Here is an 18,063-nt window from a genome sequence, read left to right as displayed (position 1 = left end):
TCACCCCTGTCCGATGAGGGGCTCACAGTCTAAGTAGGAGGGAGAACAGGTATTAAATCCCCATTTTACAGGTGAGGAACTGAGGTCTGAAGAAGTTAAGTGACTTGGCTAAAGTCAAACAGCAGGCAAGTGGCAGAACTGAGATTAGAACCCAGGTCCTCTGACTTGAAGGAGAAGTTTTGTGAGTACAAGATAAAGGGTTGATATAAACAGCAATGAACTGTTCTCCCTCCGACTTAGACTCTGAGCCCCATGTGGGACCTGATTGTTTTTCTTCCATACTATTTTGGAGGATTCTTCCCCAAATCAATCAATCAATCAATCGTATTTATTGAGTGCTTACTGTTTGCAGAGCACTGTACTAAGCGCTTGGGAAGTATAAGTCGGCAACACATAGAGACAGTCCCTACCCAGCAGCGGGCTCACAGTCTAGAAGGGGGAGACAGAGAACAAAACCAAACACACTAACAAAATAAAATAAATAGAATAGATATGTACAAGTAAGATAAATAGAGTAATAAATATATACAAACATATATACATATATACAGGTGCTGTGGGGAAGGGAAGGTGGTAAGATGGGGGGATGGAGAAGGGGACGAGGGGGAGAGGAAGGAAGGGGCTCAGTCTGGGAAGGCCTCCTGAAGGAGGTGCTTCCCCAAAGCACTTGGATCAGAAAGGGGAAATTAAGAGATTACATCATTGGCCTGGCAAATTTTGGGGGGACTAGATGGGGATACTCAGCCTTTTTTTTTTAACAATATTTATTAAGTGCTTACTTTGTGCAGGGCACTGGACTAAGCACCGGAATAAGTACCAGCTAATCAGGTTGGACACAAGTCCCCTATGGGGCTCACGGTGTTAATCCCCATTTTACAGGTGAGGTAACTGAGGCGTAGAGAAGCGAAGTGATTTTTCCAAGGTCACAGAACGGTCCCCTGGCAGAGCTGGGATTAAAACCCAGGTTCTTCTGACTCCCAATCCTGTGTTCTTTCCACTAGACCACGCTGCTTCCCTTATCCTTGCAGAACTAGCCACAGTAGATGGAGGAATATTCTCACTTGTCTTGGGGTAGCCCTGCCTGGAGGCGGAGGGATGGACTAGATGACCTCCCGTGCTCTCTTCCAGCCCTTAGAAGTGCTCTGATTCTTTGGCTCATATAGGTTCTGTTTACACTCTGATTCCGAAGCATCTAATGTCCAGCTGCCTAGAATAGCCAGGAAAATGCACATCCCTTTTTCCCCAAAGGATTTTCTTCAGCACTGGGTTGGACAGACTTCCTCATTTCTGGACCCCGCCTCCCTCCAAGCATAGGCTTTTTGGAGTTTGCTGTGTCTGAGCCTCAGTTAAGATTCATTTTCATTTTCCTGCCTGGTCAGATGGTTCGTCCCCACAGCTCAGCAGTTAATTATAATTTTATGCTTAACATGTTGAAAGTCCCAAGATTTCCCCCAGGTTACGGAGAGCAGCGGGAAACCTGAAACACGGTGGAAGGCTCCCAGATTCCCTCCATCCCCTTCTTCCCCTAAGATCCTCTGCTGCAGGGAGACTGAAGTCGTGAGACTTGATTTCATATCCTTCAGTCGATATCTCTCTCCACTGTTGAAGGCTTTTCAAAGTCACATCTCTTCCAAGAGGCCTTCCCCGACTGAGACCTCATTTCCCCGTCTCCCGCTCCCTTCTGTGTCGCCCCTACACCTTGGATTTTCTCCCTTTATTCAATCAATCAATCAATCAATCAATCATATTTACTGAGCGCTTACTGTGTGCAGAGCACTGTACTAAGCGCTTGGGAAGTACAAGTTGGCAACACATAGAGACAGTCCCTACCCAACAGCGGGCTAACAGTCTAAAAGGGGGAGACAGAGAACAAAACCAACCATACTAACAAAATAAAATAAATAGAATAGATATGTACAAGTAAAATAAATAGAGTAATAAATATGTACAAACATATATACATATATATTCACCCCTCCCTTAGCCTCAACACACTTATGTGCACATCCGTCATTTATTTATTTTACATTAATCAATCAACGGTATCTGTTGAGTGCTTATTATGGGCAGACCACTCACTTTACTAAGCACCTCTAGGCTGTAAGCTCTTTGCAATAATAATAACGCAGTAAGCGCTCAATAAATACGATTGAATGAATAATAGTGATGATAATAAGGATGATGATGTTGGTATTTAAGCCCTTACTATGCGCCAAGCACTGGGAGAGATACAAGGTAATCAGGCTGTCCCATGTGGGGCTCACATTCAGCACTTAGTACAATGCTTGCCACGTAGTACGCACTTAACAAATACCGCAATTATTACGTCTATCAACTCTGTTAAACTGTACTCTTTCAAGAGTTTAACACAGTGCTCCGCACGCAGTAAGTGCTCAATAAATGTGACTGGTTGATTGATTGTGAGCTGAGGCGTAGAACATTGTTTCCTAAAATGGGGAAGGCACCAATATCTACTCTTCACTGCTCAGGTTGCCCTCAAGCTTTCTGTGTGACCTTGGGCAAGTCACTTAACTTCCCGGAGCCTCAGTCACCTCATCTGTAAAATGGGGATGATGACTGTGAGCCCCACGTGGGACAACCTGATCACCTTGTATCCCCCCAGCGCTTAGAACAGTGCTTTGCACATAGTAAGTGCATAACAAATGCCACTATTATTATTATTATTATTATTGACACGTTTGGGCCCGGAAAACTGCAGGTCAGAACCAGTTTTCTCACAGGAACAATGCTCTAAATGGGGGATGGGGGACTGGTACTGATATCGGCCAGATTTTAGCCCAAATTGCCTAGCGGTACACACTCTGTTAATTGCAGATGAGTAATGCAGTGACGTCAGTGTGTTCACATAGTTAAAAAGTCCCGTGGTAGGGTGGCCGACGTTGACTTCACCCAAAATAAAATGGATGCGCCGACCCGGCCCTCTTGGGCTTCCTCTTATCAGGCCACTAGACTGTCCAAACGTAAGCGGTGCGACCACTGAGTCAGACAGCTGGCCCTTCCATTCATTCATTCATTCATCCATTTATTGAGCACTTACAGTGTGCAGAGCACTGTACTAAGCGCTTGGGAAGTACAAGTTGGCAACTATAGAGACGGTCCCTACCCAACAGGGAGCTCACGGTCCAGCCAAGTAATCCCGGCTTCGCCACTTGTCTGCTGTGTGACTGTGGGCTAGTCGCTTCACTTCTCTGTGCCTCAGTTACCTCATCTGTAAAATGGGGATTGAAACTGGGAGCCCTATGTGGGACAGGCACTTTGTGCAACCCAATTATCTTGAATCTACCCCAGAACTTAGTACAGTGCTTGGCACATAGTAAGCACTTAATAAATACCGCAGCTACTGTTATCATTGTTATTATTATAACTCGGTCTCTGTCAGCAGCGATGGGATATTTGGTGGGGTGTGGTGATGTTTTTTTTTTAATGGAATTTATTAAGCGCTTACTATGTGCAAAGCACTGTTCTGAGCGCTGGGGAAGTTACAAGGTGATCAGGTTGTCCCACGGGGGGCTCACAGTCTTAATCCCCATTTTAGAGATGAGGTAACCGAGGCACAGAGAAGTTAAGTGACTTGCCCAAAGTCACACAGCTGACAATTGGCCTGAACCTCCAACCAAATTGTCTGTACCTGCAGAATAGGCCATATTCATTCATTCACTCAATCGTATTTATTGAGCGCTTACTGTGTGCAGAGCACTGTACTAAGCGCTTGGGAAGTCCAAGTTGGCAACATATAGAGACGGTCCCTATCCAACAGTGGGCTCACAGTCTAGAAGGGGGAGACATGGTGGGGAAGGGGTCCTGATATAATAATAATAATAATGATAATAATAATAATAACAATAATAATAATAATAACGATGGCATTTGTTAAGCGCTTACTATGTGCAAAGCACCGTTCTAAGCGCTGGGGAGGATACAAGGTGATCAGGTTGTCCCACGTGGGGCTCACAGTCTTAATCCCCATTTTACAGATGAGGTAACTGAGGCACAGAGAAGTTAAGTGACTTGTCCAAAGTCACACTGCTGGCAAGCGGCGGAGCTGGGATTTGAACCCATGACCCCTGACCCCCAAGCCCACGCTCTTTCCATTGAGCCAAGCTGCTTCTCCGTAGGAAACTCCTTATCCAGAAGCCTTCACTTCAGTCCAAGATGCAGAGAACCATAGGTGCTGCCAGACGTCATACATCCCTCCCTTGATACAGAACTTCATCTAAAGCAATCCAGCTAGTTGAGGTCATCAATCGTATTTATTGAGCACTTACTGTGTGCAGAGCACTGTACTAAGCGCTTGGGAAGTGCAAATTGGCAACATATAGAGACAGTCACTACCCAACAGTGGGCTCACAATCTAAAAGGTCCTTTCCTGTTCCCAACTCTGAAACTTTAGGTTTCTAAATAAGGTCAACAATTTGATCTAGAGTCATCTTATTCTTCCACCGAGTGAGAAAACAAGTCATCCAATTTTCAACCCCTGCCAGTCTTCAAATTGAATCGTGGCTGCACCATTTTTTTTTAAAGATTGCATTAAGTGCTTACTAGGTGTCAGGCAGTGCACTAAGCACTAGATTAGACATAACTTAATCGGGTTGGACACAGTCCCTGTCCCACATGGGCCTCACAGTCTTAGTCCCCATTTTACAGATGAGGTAACTGAGGCACAGAGAAGTGAAATGACTGGCCCGCATAGCAGACAAGTGACAGATCTGGGATGAGAACCCAGGTCCTTCTGGCTTTCAGTCCCGTGCTTCATCCACTGGGCCATGCTGCTTCTCCAATCAAGTCCAGCACTGATTCAGCGTGGCTCAGTGGAAAGAGCCCGGGCTTTGGAGTCAGAGGTCCTGGGTTCAAATCCCGGCTCCGCCACTTGTCAGCTGTGTGACTTTGGGCAGATCACTTCACTTCTCTGGGCCTCAGTTCCCTCATCTGTCAAATGGGGATTAAGACTGTGAGCCCCCCGTGGGACAACCTGGTCACCTTGTAACCTCCCCAGCGCTTAGAACAGTGCTTTGCACATAGTAAACGCTCAACAGATACCATTATTATTATTATTATTCATTTCCCCCTGTAATGCAGCTATTGTAGCTTTTCCCACGACTATTTTTAATCTGCACACCTGGCCCTTTCCCCCTCCAGATGTAACATGTGTCCCTGGGGTGTCTCGGCGTTAGCTGGTAAACTGAGTGAGTCGGAAATTCCTAGGAAAGGCCCGCTGATCCTATTGTATTGTGCTCTCCCAAATGCTTAGTACAGTGCTCTGCATATAGCTCTCAATAAATACCACTGATTGATTGATTCAACGGTCAAACTTGCGTTACAGTCTGACAGTTCTCTCTGAACTCGTCTCAACTGAGAGGCTCAAGGGTCTCATCCCGGGGAAAACTTGGGGATGGGGTGACCAGTCCAAAGAAGTCTGCCGTCTGATTTATTTATTTAACTTGTACATATTTATTCTATTTATTTTATTTTGCTAATATGTTTTGTTTTATTCTCTGTTTCCCCTTTCCAGACTGTGAGCCCACTGTTGGGTAGGGACCGTCTCTAGATGTTGCCAACTTGGACTTCCCAAGCGCTTAATACAGTGTTCTGCACACAGTAAGTGCTCAATAAATACTATTGATTGATTGATTGACCAAAGGACTCACAGCCCAACGATTCAAATCTTGGGCATTCCCAACAAACCACATTTCCTGCCTTCGAGAAAAACAGTTTGTCTCGTTTGGAGATCTGTCCTCCTCTACAGGAAGGCGGACGGTTTTCCGGCGTGCATTCAGCTTGAACCCATTCCAGTCTCTCAATCCTTACTATGTATTGAGCACTTACTCTCTGCATAGCACTGTACTAAGCACTTGGGAAAGTACAGTAGCGGTAGGAATAATAACAATAATAATTATGGTACTTGTTAAGGGCTTACTATGTGCCAAGCACTGGTCTAAGCTCTGGGGTAGATGCGAGTTAATTGGGTTGGACACAGTCCCTGTCCCACATGGGACTCACACTCTTGATATTCATTTTACAGATGAGGGAATTGAGGCCCAGAGAAGGGAAGGGACTGGCCCAAGGTCACACAGCAGACACGTGGAAGAGCCGGGATTAGAACCCAGGTCCTTCAGACTCCCAGGACCGTGCTCTATTCGTTAAGCCGCACGGTATCTGTCCTCAAGGAGTTCACAATCTAGCTGGGGAGACAGACCTGAAAGAAGTTATAGGGAGAGGAAAGCAAAGCAGTTTAACGATGAGTTTGTAAGTGTTAGGGGGTAGGGGTGGAGGTTCTGGGGAGAGCGTGACTAGCCACATCCTTAAGTGACACAGAAGTGTTGAGGAGACAGTCGGGGGGGAGAGGAGAGACTACTTGAGGGAATGTCTCTTGGGAGAGACGTGATCTCAGAAAGGACTCGAAGACGGGGAGAGTGGTGGTCTGCAGGATGTGAAGAGGGAGGGAGGACCAGACAGGAGGGAGAAGAGCAGCGTGAGAGACAAAGAACGAGGCCCGGTGAGTTGATTCTTTGGAGAATCCTTTCTCTCGCTTTCACGGGCAGCTTCTCCTGTACCGACAGCTGTTGTTCTGGTTCTGATCACGCCATCGAAGTGAAGCTTGACCCTCTTTGGCGTGGCACGGCCTCTTTCCGGGCAACCGATCGAGGCGTGCGTTTCTGCAGAGCAGCGCTCGTCGTGCCGTTTGTCCGCCTCCCTCGAGCCCTTTGCTCTCCGCTTTCTTCCCACCCCCACCTCGCCTCTTCCCGGGGGGGAGCGGAGATATTTCACAAACCCGACCGAATGCTCTGGCTCGCTCAGCCGGGCTGACTAATCCAGGTAAGGGGGGAGGTGAGAGCAGGGCCCGCTTGGCTCATGATGAGGGCCACCCCCTCCTCGGCTCACAGAACGACAGGACCCGCAGTGGGCCTCCTGGAGCCCTTGTGGACAGGGAATGAGTCACTTTCCATTTACCTTCAATAAACCCAAGATTTGTTTCCCTAGTCTGGCTTGGCGGCTTTTCCCAGCAGGCACACACAGGGCCGGGGGAGCTGAGGGGAGACCCTCGTTATGAGGATTGAATCGGGAGTAGGTGCCCACCTGCCCACGGGGATGGCCTCCTCCACTGGTCAGAGAGAATAAGAAGAAGAATTGTGGCATTTGCTGAGTGCTTACTATGTGTCAGGCGACTCAATCAATTAGAGTTTAGAACCGTGCTTGACACAGAATAAGTGCTTAACAAATACCACAGCGTAGCCCTCCCAGACTTAGCAGTAGACGCTCCCCCTTTATGAATCACCCAATAAAGCAGAGAAACAGCCTGGCTTGGGAGTCGGAAGGACCTGGGTTCTGATCCTGACCCTTCCACTCGTCTGCCGTGTGGCCTTAGTCCGGTCACTTAACTTCTCTGTGCCTCAGTTCCCTGAGCTGTAAAATGGAGATTAAGACTGTGAGCCTCACGTAGGACGAGACCTGTGTCCTACCTGATGAGCTCGTATCTACCCCTGCGCTTAGTACGGTGCCTGGCACGTAGTAAGCACTTTACAAATACCATTAAAAAAAATCATCTTCTCTTTCCATATGTCCCTCTCCATCCCCCCACCTTACCTCCTTCCCTTCCCCACAGCACCTGTATATATGTATATATGTTTGTACGTATTTATTACTCTATTTATTTTACTTGTACATATTTATTCTATTTATTTTATTCTGTTAATATGTTTTGTTCTCTGTCTCCCCCTTCTAGACTGTGAGCCCACGTTGGGTAGGGATTATTTCTATATGTTGCCAACTTGGGTGCTCTGCACACAGTAAGCACTCAATAAATACGATTGAATGAATGAATGAATATGGACATATGACTACAGATACCTTTATGTGTACCGGAAGGGGGTTTATGTTCACATATATGCGGTTGCTGTTGGGTTAACACAGTGTGGACCCACCTTGTCTTCCCCTTCAGATTGTCAGCGCCTTGTAGAAAGGAACTTTTCATCTCTTTACTCTGCAAATATCTCATAGTCCCTATTCCAGACACCCCTCGCCACCCCCGGCCACACACACAGTGGGTGGGGAATCCAGATTTGATCATGACAATAACGAGAGCGATCTGGCAGTCGTAACGTTCGAGTCTGGCTCTTTGCCGAGCCCAAACAGGCCAGGCCAGGGCTGCCAGGATTTCTCTGTCTGTAGTCTCTCCTCCCGTAGCCCTTTGCAGGCCTGTGCTTACTCCTGATACTGGTGGGAGAAGGAAAACATTTGCTCTACGACGCAAATAGCACCCGAATCGCTTCCTGGCCCCCGGAATCAATCAATCGTATTTATTGAGCACTTACTGTGTGCAGAGCACTGTACTAAGCGCTTGGGAAGTACAAGCTGACAACATATAGAGACGGTCCCTACCCAACAGTGGGCTCACAGTCTAGAAGGGGGAGACAGAGAACCAAAACCAATCATATTAACAAAATAAAATAAATAGAATAGATAGGTACAACTGGCCTGGAACTAACTGGTCTGCCTTTATGGGGTATTTCATCAGCTTCCCCAGCAGTCTGGTTGCTTTTCCCTGTTAACTGCCAGGGGTTGAGTCCGTTGGTTTAATCACCATTTGTTGACTTCTCCAGAGTTTCCCTCATGGAAGTGTGAATTTGTGTTTGGGCGCTTGGTCCGCAGAGAGACGTATAGGGGAACTGTGGGGAGGGAAACAATTCAAAAATAAAAACTCAGGTGGTGACTTGCAAGGGGCCGCAGAATCCAGAATTCCCACTGGCGGGAGTCTTCTAGACTGTGAACCCGCTGTTGGGTAGGGACTGTCTCTCTATGTTGCCAACTTGTACTTCCCAAACGCTTAGTACAGTGCTCTGCACACAGTAACCGCTCGATAAATACGATTGAATTAGTTTTTTGTTTTTTGTTGTTTCGGATTTTTGGTTTTTCTTTTAATAGTGTGTGTTAAGTGCTTATGTGGCAGGGCACTGTACTAAGCACTGAGGTAGATACAAGCTAATTAAGTTGGACACATTCCAAGTCCCACATGGGGCTCTCGGTCATTAATCTCCATTTTACAGACAAGGTAACAGAGACATAGAGAAGTGAAGAAATAACAATAACTGTGGTATTTGTTCAGCGTTTACTATGTGCCAGGAGCTTGGATATCAATCAATCAATCAATCAATCGTATTTATTGAGCACCTACTGTGTGCAGAGCACTGTACTAAGCGCTTGGGAAGTACAAGTTGGCAACATATAGAGACGGTCCCTATCCAACAGCGGGCTCACAGTCTAGAAGACTGTCTAGAAGACTGGGTAGATACAAGGGAAGCAGCATGGCTTAATGGAAAGGGCCTGGGTTTGGGAGTCAGAGGTCATGGGTTCTAATCCTGACTCTTCCTATTGTCAGCTGTGTGACTTGGACAAGTTGCTTAACTTCTCTGGGCCTCAGTTCCCTCATCTGTAGTATGGGGATTAAGACTGTGAGCCCCCCGTGTGACAACTTGATGACCTTGTATCTACCCCAGCACTTAGAACAGTCTTGGCACTTAGTAAGCACTTAACAAATACCATCATACTGATTCTAGACTGTGAGCCCACTGTTGGGTAGGGACCGTCTCTATTTGTTGCCAACTTGGACTTCCCAAGCGCTTAGTACAGTGCTCTGCACACAGTAAGCGCTCAATAAACACGATTGAATGAATGAATGAATCATCATCATTCAAGGCAATCGGGTTAGACACAGTCCCTGTCCCACGTGGGGCTCACAGTCTTCATCCCCATTTTCCAGATGAGGTAACTGAGGCCCAGAGAAGTGAAGCGACTTGCCCAAGGTCACACTGCAGACATGTGGTGGAGGTGGAATTAGGACTCAGATCCTTCGGACCCCCAGGCCTGTGCTTTATCCACTAAGCCACGCTGCTTGTATTATTCCTCTAGACTAATTTGGTTATACTGTACTCTCCCAAGCGCTTAGTACAGTCAGTCAGTCAGCCAACTGTATATACTGAGCACTTATTGTGTGCAGAGCACTGTACTAAGCACTTGTGAGAGTACAATACAACAGGAAACAAGCACGTTCCCTGCTCACAACGAGCTTACTATCTAGAGGGGAAACAGATATTAATACATTAGTACAGTGCTCGGCACATAGTAAGTGCTCAATAAAAGCCACTGACTGATTGATTTTCTCCAGTGCTCGGCACATAGTGAAAGCTCAGTAAATATCGTAGCTAACTAAAAACAAAAGATTTACCAACTATCCCAAATTGCTGTTGCTCTTCTTATCTGGGCTAAGAATATCCCTGAATTGTTGTGATGTAGCAGTAGTAGCCGCATTCACTCTACCGGGTACTTGGGAAGTGTGGAAGTACAGAATGAAAAGCAACACGGCTTAGTGGAAAGAGCACAGACTTGGGAGTCGGAGGCCCTGGGTTCTAATCCTGGCTTCACCACTGGCCAGCTGTGTGACCTTGGGCGAGTCGCTTCACTTCTCAATGCTTCGGTTGCCTCAACTGTAAAATGGGGATTGAATACCTGTCCTCCCTCTTGCTTGGATAACGAGCCCCGTGTGGGATGGGAACTGTGTCCCACTTGACTGTCTTCTATCTACCCCAGTACTTAGAACAGTGCCGGACACACAGTAAGCACTTAATACTCTTAAAAACAAAGAGATCCGTTCCCTGCCCACAAGGAGACCACACTCTAAAGAGGGAGAAAGGCAGGAATATATTTACAAGTGGAGCAGCAGCTTGGCCTAGTGGCAGCAGAAGGTCCTGGGTTCTAGTCCCGACTCGACCACTTATCTTCTGTGTGACCTCGGGTGAGTCATCTGTGCTTCAGTTACCGCATGTGTAAAATGGGGATTAAGACTGGGAGTCCCTTGTGGGACATGGACTGTGTCCAAACTGGTTACCTTATATCTACCCCAGCACTTTAGAACAGAATCTGGCATGTAGTAAGTGCTTAACAAATATCATAATAATAATAGCTATTATTATTATTATTAAGTGCAAAGCAGAACATCAACTAGCAGAGCATCAACTTATATACGTATCTAATTCATTTTTTGATTTTTATTAATGTCTGTCTCCCCGCTAGACTGTAACCTCGTCATGGGCAGGGAATGTGTCCATTTAGTGTTCTCTTCCAAGCGCTTAGTACAGTGCTTTGCACACAGTGAGCACCCAGTACGACTGAATGAGCTAGGCTGTCCCATCGTTTGATCTGCAACTGAAACAAATCCTTGCATTTTTACCAGTTGCTAGCCCACAGAAGCAATCAATCAAGCCCGAGGAAAGCCTTCCATTTCATCTGGCATCTAGAGATTCCCACAGGTCCCTGACACCGACTCCCGGGAGCCGTCCACGTTGGGGGATGATTCATCTTGCCTCCTCTCCAGGCCCTGAGCTGGGTGCTCGGCCGCTCTCACGCGCTTCGCCTCTTCCTTTCCCTAGATCAACTCGACATCATCTCCATGGCCGAGACGACGATGATGCCCGAGGAGATTGAGCTGGAGATGGCCAAGATCCAACGTCTTCGGGAAGTCTTAGTCAGACGCGAATCAGAACTCAGGTTTATGTAAGTACCGGCGCTTCTGGGAAAGCACTGTGCCAAATCCAGCCAAAGACGATAAAAGGCAGGAGGAGAAAGGAGAGGAGGAGGGAGAAGGAGACAGAGGAAGAAGCTGGGGGGAAGAAGAGTAGCAGGAGAGGCGGGGGAACAGGAGAGGGTAAAGAAAGTAACTATTTGGGGGATATTTTTAAGCTTAGGTTTTATTGATCATGGTGGCTAGGGCTGAGTGTTTGCATTTTGGCCCTGAGAAATGATGGATGGGGCTTGCTGGGGTGATTACATCTCCACATTTAGGGCCTAACGGGACAAATATCAAAAACCAAGAACCTCTAACTGCCGCCAAAGTCCCCCCACTCTGCATGGTTTCTCCTTACTTGGCCATCTTTCCTAAGATTACTCATGTCCTGTTTTTTTAAATGGTATTAGTTACGCACTATGTGGCGGGAGCTGTACTAAGCGCTGAGATAGCTATGTGATAATCCAGTAGGACACAGTCCGTGTCCCTCACGGGTCTCGCAGTCTTAATCCCCATTTTACAGATGAGGTAACCGAGGCCCAGAGAAGTGAAGTGACACAGCAGGCAAGTGACAGAGCCAGGATTAGAATCGGAACCCAGGTCCTCTGATTTCCTGGCCCATTCTCTATCTACTAGGCCATGCTGCTTCTCAGTGTATTTGTTGAGTGCGGGGCACTGGACTAAGCGCTTGGGAGAGTACAATATAACAAAACCGGTAGATACGCTCCCTCCCCACAGGGAGTTTACAGTCCAGAGGCAGAGCTCACAGCCTAGAGCAAACAGAGAGACTAAATCACCATTCACCACTCTTTAATAATACTAACAATAATGATTGTGGTATTTGTTAAACATTTCCTTTCTTTGTGCCAAGTACTGTGATAAGCACTAGGGTAGACCAAGGTAATCAGAGAGGACGCAGTCCCTGCCCCACGAGGAGCTCAAAGTCTAAGCCAAAGTGTGGGGGGCTGGAGGAGGCGAGAATGAACATTCTAGACCCACTTTACAGATGAGGAAACTGAGGCATGCAAGTGGCAGAGGTGACTCTCAAACTTGTGCCGTGGAAAACTAGAGAAGGAAAGTATGATGGCCTACCGATCCCTTTGAATCTACTCAATAGCCTATCTTTTCAGTTGTTTACAATTCCTAAGGGAGAGTCTGATTTTTCTTCCACCTCCATTCATTCATTCATTCAATGATATTTATGCTTACTGTGTGCAGAGCACTGTACTAAGCGCTTGGAAAGCACAATACAATAATAAAGACATTCCCTGCCCGCCAGGCAATGAACGCTCGACTATTGTCACGTCAAGCAGACGGGAGGGATTTCAGCCGGAGAAAATTGAGTAACTCAAGTAGCCCCTGTGGCCCTGGAGGTTGGTGGGGTGATGTGATGGAGGGTCAGAGAGGGCCAGGGGAATACTGGGAGCCCAGCCAAAGCTTTATCCAGAATGAACTGGGAACCCAGCCAAAGCTTTATCCGGAATGACCCAGGTGGCCCTTCTGTAAGAACCAGGACACAATTGTTTACGGTCACACCTGCTGCGAAGTACTCAGCCCCGACGGAGGCCAGGCCGAGGGAGACAGATGGATGCTCTGTGGCTGAGGCTATTCCCTGGCTCTCGGAGACACGTGTAATAAGCGCCCTGGGGGCTGGAGGGTCCAGCCCACAGCTGCTGCCCGTCTGCGGGGGAATGCTATTCCAGGTCACCCTCTCGCCTCGGCTCTGCCCTTCTCTCTTCCTCTGCCGCTACCCCTCTCTCCACCCCGCAGCACTTGTGTTTATACGTCCATATCTATAATTCGATTTATTTTTATTAATGCCCGTTTACTTGTTTTGATGGGTATATAATTCTTTTTATTTGTATTGATGCCCATTCACTCGTTTTGATGTCTGTCTCCTCCCTTCTAGGCTGTAAACCCGAGGTGTTGGCAGGGATCATCTCTCTTTGTTGCTGAATTGAACTTTCCAAGTGCCCATAGTAAGCGCTCAATAAATACATTTGAATGAATGCTCTCCCTGCTCCTCTCTTGCCCCTCAGTGACAAAGTCATGAGCAAGGGAAACTGCAGTCAATCATTCTTTCAGTTCATTCAGTCGTACTTATTGAGCCCCTTTTAGACTGTGAGCCCGCTGTTGGGTAGGGACTGTCTCTATGTGTTGCCAATTTGTACTTCCCAAGCGCTTAGTACAGTGCTCTGCACATAGTAAGCGCTCAATAAATACGATTGATGATGATGATGATGATGATTGAGCGCTTATTGCGTGCGGAGCACTGAACAAAGCGCTTGGGCAAGTACAGCACAACAATTAACAGACGCAACCCCTGCCCACAACGAGCGTACAGTCTAATTCATCGGATTTATCGAGCATCTATCCGGGCGAAGCACGTAATATGTGAAATGACTCTTACGACAGAGTAAGAGCCCTCGTTCCCACCCTCAAGGAGTCTATGATTTAATGGAGGGGGGACTGACAGAAACGAGTGATGTACAAATATCTGGAGGAGGAAGAAACAGCACCAAAGTTCCTGATAGCGGGAGTATGGGAGGAGAAATAGATAAATAAATGAGGGTGAGTAAATGTGAATTGGGAATATGCCTAAGTACTGAGAGTGTACCCCTTAGAGATCAAGGTGGCTATTAGACGGAACCAGCTTGGGAAGGTGGAGGTAATTGGGGAATGCCTCTGGCAAGAACTGGGTTTTCAGGAGGGTTTTGAACATGGGAAGAGCTGTGATTCGGAGGACCTGAAGGGGAAGGAGTTCCCGGCATAGGAAAGGGAGTGACAAGGAGTCAGAGGTGCGAGAAGGGAGAACGTGAGAGGGTTAGTTTGGAAGAAATGAGGAGTGAGAGCTGAGGGGTAGTGGGAGAAGAGAGACAGAGTGAGCGAGATGAATGTATATATACTTGTACATATTTACTACTCTATTTATTTATTTTACTTGTACATACCTATTCTATTTATTTTATTTTGTTAGTATGTTTGGTTTTGTTCTCTGTCTCCCCCTTTTAGACTGTGAGCCCACGGTTGGGTAGGGACTGTCTCTATATGTTGCCAACTTGGACTTCCCAAGCGCTTAGTACAGTGCTCTGCATACAGTAAGTGCTCAATAAATACGATTGATTGATTGAATGTGTCTACCAACTCTGTGGCATTGTACTTTCCCAAGAGCTTAGTACAGTGCTCTGCACACAGGAAGTGGTCAAACAGTACCATTGATGATGAGAGAGGGGAAGGGGGTGGAGAGAGAGAAGGAGAGAGAGAAAGGGAAAGAAAAAAAAGGGGAAGAGGGAGAGAGAGAGAACTTCTGCTTTACAGAGAGAGGAATGGGAAAACAGTAAGAAGCAGCATGGCCTAATACTAAAAATAATGGTATTTGTTAATGATGGTATTTGTTAAGCGATTACCATGTGACAAGCACTTTTCTAAGTGCTGGAAAGCACTTACTACTACTACTAATAATGATGGTATTTGTTAAGCGCTTACTATGTGCAAAGCACTGTTCTAAGTGCTGGGAGGCTACAAGGTGATCAGGTTGTCCCACGGGGGGCTCACAACCTTAATCCCCATTTTACAGATGAGGGAACTGAGACACAGAGAAGTGAAGTGACTTACCCAAAGTCACACAGCTAAGTGGCGGAGCCGGGATTTGAACCCATCACCTCTGACTCCAAAGGCCTGGCTCTTTCCACTGAGCCACGCTGCTTCTCTAAAGAAAGGGGAAGAGAGAGAGAGAGAGAGAGAGAGAGAGAGAGAGAGAGTAAAGACAAAGACAGAGAGAAAGACAAAGACAGACAATGAGAGAGAGAGAGAGAGCACTTCTGGTTTAGAGACAGAAGAATGGGAAAACAATAAGCTGCAGCATGTCCCAATACTAAAAATAATGGTATTTGTTAATGATGATGATGATGGAATTTGTTAAGTGCTTACTATGTGACAAGCACTGTTCTAAGTGCTGGAAAGCACTAATAATAATAATGATGGTATTTGTCAAGCGCTTACTATGTGCAAAGCACTGTTCTAAGCACTGGGGGGATACAAGGTGATCAGGTTGTCCGACGTGGGACTCACAGTCTTAATCCCCATTTTACAGATGAGGAAACTGAGGCACAGAGAAGTGAAGTGACTTGCCTAAAGTCACACAGCTAAGGGGCGGAGCCGCGATTTGAACCCATGACCTCTGACTCCAAAGCCCGGGCTCTTTCCACTGAGCCACGCTGCTTCTCTAAAGAAAGGGGAAGAGAGAGAGAGTAAAGACAAAGACAGAGAGAAAGACAAAGACAGACAGAGAGAGAGAGAGAGAACACTTCTGGTTTAGAGAGAGAAGAATGGGAAAACAATAAGCAGCAGTATGGCCTAATACTAAAAATAATGGTATTTGTTAACAATGATGATGATGGAATTTGTTAAGCGCTTACTATGTGACAAGCACTGTTCTAAGTGCTGGAAAGCACTTACTAATAATAATGGTATTTGTTAAGCGCTTACTATGTGCAAAGCACTGTTCTAAGCACTGGGGGGATACAAGGTGATCAGGTTGTCCCACGGGGGGCTCACAATCTTAATCCCCATTTTACAGATGAGGGAACTGAGGCCCAGAGAAGTGAAGTGACTTGCCCAAAGTCACACAGCTAAGTGGCAGAGCCGGGATTTGAACCCATGACCTCTGACTCCAAAGCCCGGGCTCTTTCCACTGAGCCACGCTGCTTCTCTAAAGAAAGGAGGAGAGAGAGAGAGAGAGAGAGAGAGAGAGAGAGAGAGAGAGAGAGAGAGAGAGAGAGAGAGAGAGAGAGAGAGAGAGAGAGAGAGAGAGAGAGAGAGAGAGAGAGAGAGAGAGAGAGAGAGAGAGAGAGAGAGAGAGAGAACACTTCTGGTTTAGAGAGAGAAGAATGGGAAAACAACAAGCAGCAGTGTGGCCTAATACTAAAAATAGTGGTATTTGTTAATGATGATGGCATTTGTTAAGCGCTTACTATGTGACAAGCACTGCTCTAAGTGCTGGAAAGCACTTACTACTACTAATAATAATGATGTTATTTGTTAAGTGCTTACTATGTGCAAAGCACTGTTCTAAGCCCTGGGGAGAATACAAGATGATCAGGTTGTCCCACGTGGGGCTCACAGTCTTAATCCCCATTTTACAGATGAGGGAACTGAGGCACAGAGAAGTTACTATGTGCCAAGCACTGCCTTGTGAATAGAGTAATAATAATAATAATATTGATGGTATTTGTTAAGTGCTTACTATGTGCAAAGCACTGTTCTAAGCTCTGGGTACAGGCCCCGGCAGGCAGAAGGACCTGGGTTCAAATCCCAGCTCCTCCACTTGTCAGCTGTGTGACCTTGGGCAAGTCATTTAACTTCTCTTCGTCTTTTCGACTGTGAGCCCACTGTTGGGTAAGGACTGTCTCTATATGCTGCCAACTTGTACTTCCCAAGCGCTTAGTACAGTGCTTAGCACACAGTAAGCGCTCAATAAATATGATTGATTGATTCTCTGAGCCTCAGTTACCTCATCTGTAAAATGGGGAGTAGGACTTTGAGCCCCATGTGGGACAGGGACAGTGTCCACCTGATTAGCTTGCTTAGTACAGGGCATGGCCCATTATAAGCGCTAAACTAATACCATTAAAAATAAATAAAGTTAAAATAACAAAAAAAGAAAGCAAAACTATCCTATGGTTCTTCTCCCTGCCTTGCCCATCTGTTTTCCCATGGATCAGGGAGAATTCTGAGGGAATTCCAAGCCTGGAATTGCCCCCCAGCTGCGTGCTCACTCATCTAGACTGGAAGCTCATTGTGGGCAGTCAGTCGATCGTATTTATTGAGTGCTTACTGTGCGCAGAGCACTGTACTAAGTGCTTGGGAGAGCGCAATATAACATAATAACAGGTAGATTCCCTACCCACAACGAGCAGCGTGGTTCAGTGGAAAGAGCCCGGGCTTTGGAGTCAGAGGTCATGGGTTCAAATCCCGGCTCCACCAATTGTCAGCTGTGTGGCTATGGGCAAGTCACTTACCTTCTCTGCGCCTCAGTTCCCTCATCTGTAAAATGGGGATAAGCCTGTGAGCCCCACATGGGACAACCTGATCACTTTGTGTCCTCCCCAGCGCTTAGACCAGTGCTTTGCACATAGTAAGCACTTAACAGATGCCATTATTATTTATTTTATCACCTGTCCACATGTTTTGTTTTGTTGTCTGTCTCCCCCTTCTAGACTGTGAGCCCATTGTTGGGTAGGGGCCGTCTCTATATGTTGCCAACTTGGACTTCCCAAGCGCTTAGTACAGTGCTCTCCCTTCAAAGCCCTACTGGAGGCCTTCCCAGACTGAGCCCCCTCCTTCCTCTCCCCGTCCCCATCCCCCCGCCTTACCACCTTCCCCTCCCCACAGCACCTGTATATACGTATATATGTTTGTACGGATTTATTACTCTATTTTATTTGTACATATTTATTCTATTTATTTTATTTTGTTAATACGTTTTG

General features: G+C 46.6%; 1 protein-coding gene across 1 annotated transcript in view; it reads left to right on the top strand.

The window, feature by feature from the left end:
* Positions 1 to 18,063, top strand: part of BMERB1 (bMERB domain containing 1) — a 66,658-nt gene that overhangs the window by 27,468 nt on the left and 21,127 nt on the right. The window contains exon 2 of the mRNA XM_038763367.1: positions 11,442 to 11,565. Coding sequence (XP_038619295.1) covers positions 11,442 to 11,565 — 124 coding nt within the window. The remainder of the gene's footprint in view (positions 1 to 11,441; positions 11,566 to 18,063) is intronic.

This window comes from Tachyglossus aculeatus, chromosome 21 (genome assembly GCF_015852505.1).
Source record: "Tachyglossus aculeatus isolate mTacAcu1 chromosome 21, mTacAcu1.pri, whole genome shotgun sequence".
NCBI lineage: Eukaryota > Metazoa > Chordata > Mammalia > Monotremata > Tachyglossidae > Tachyglossus > Tachyglossus aculeatus.
Note: the sequence above shows the minus strand (reverse complement) of the source record. Positions and strands in the feature narration are given on the sequence as shown.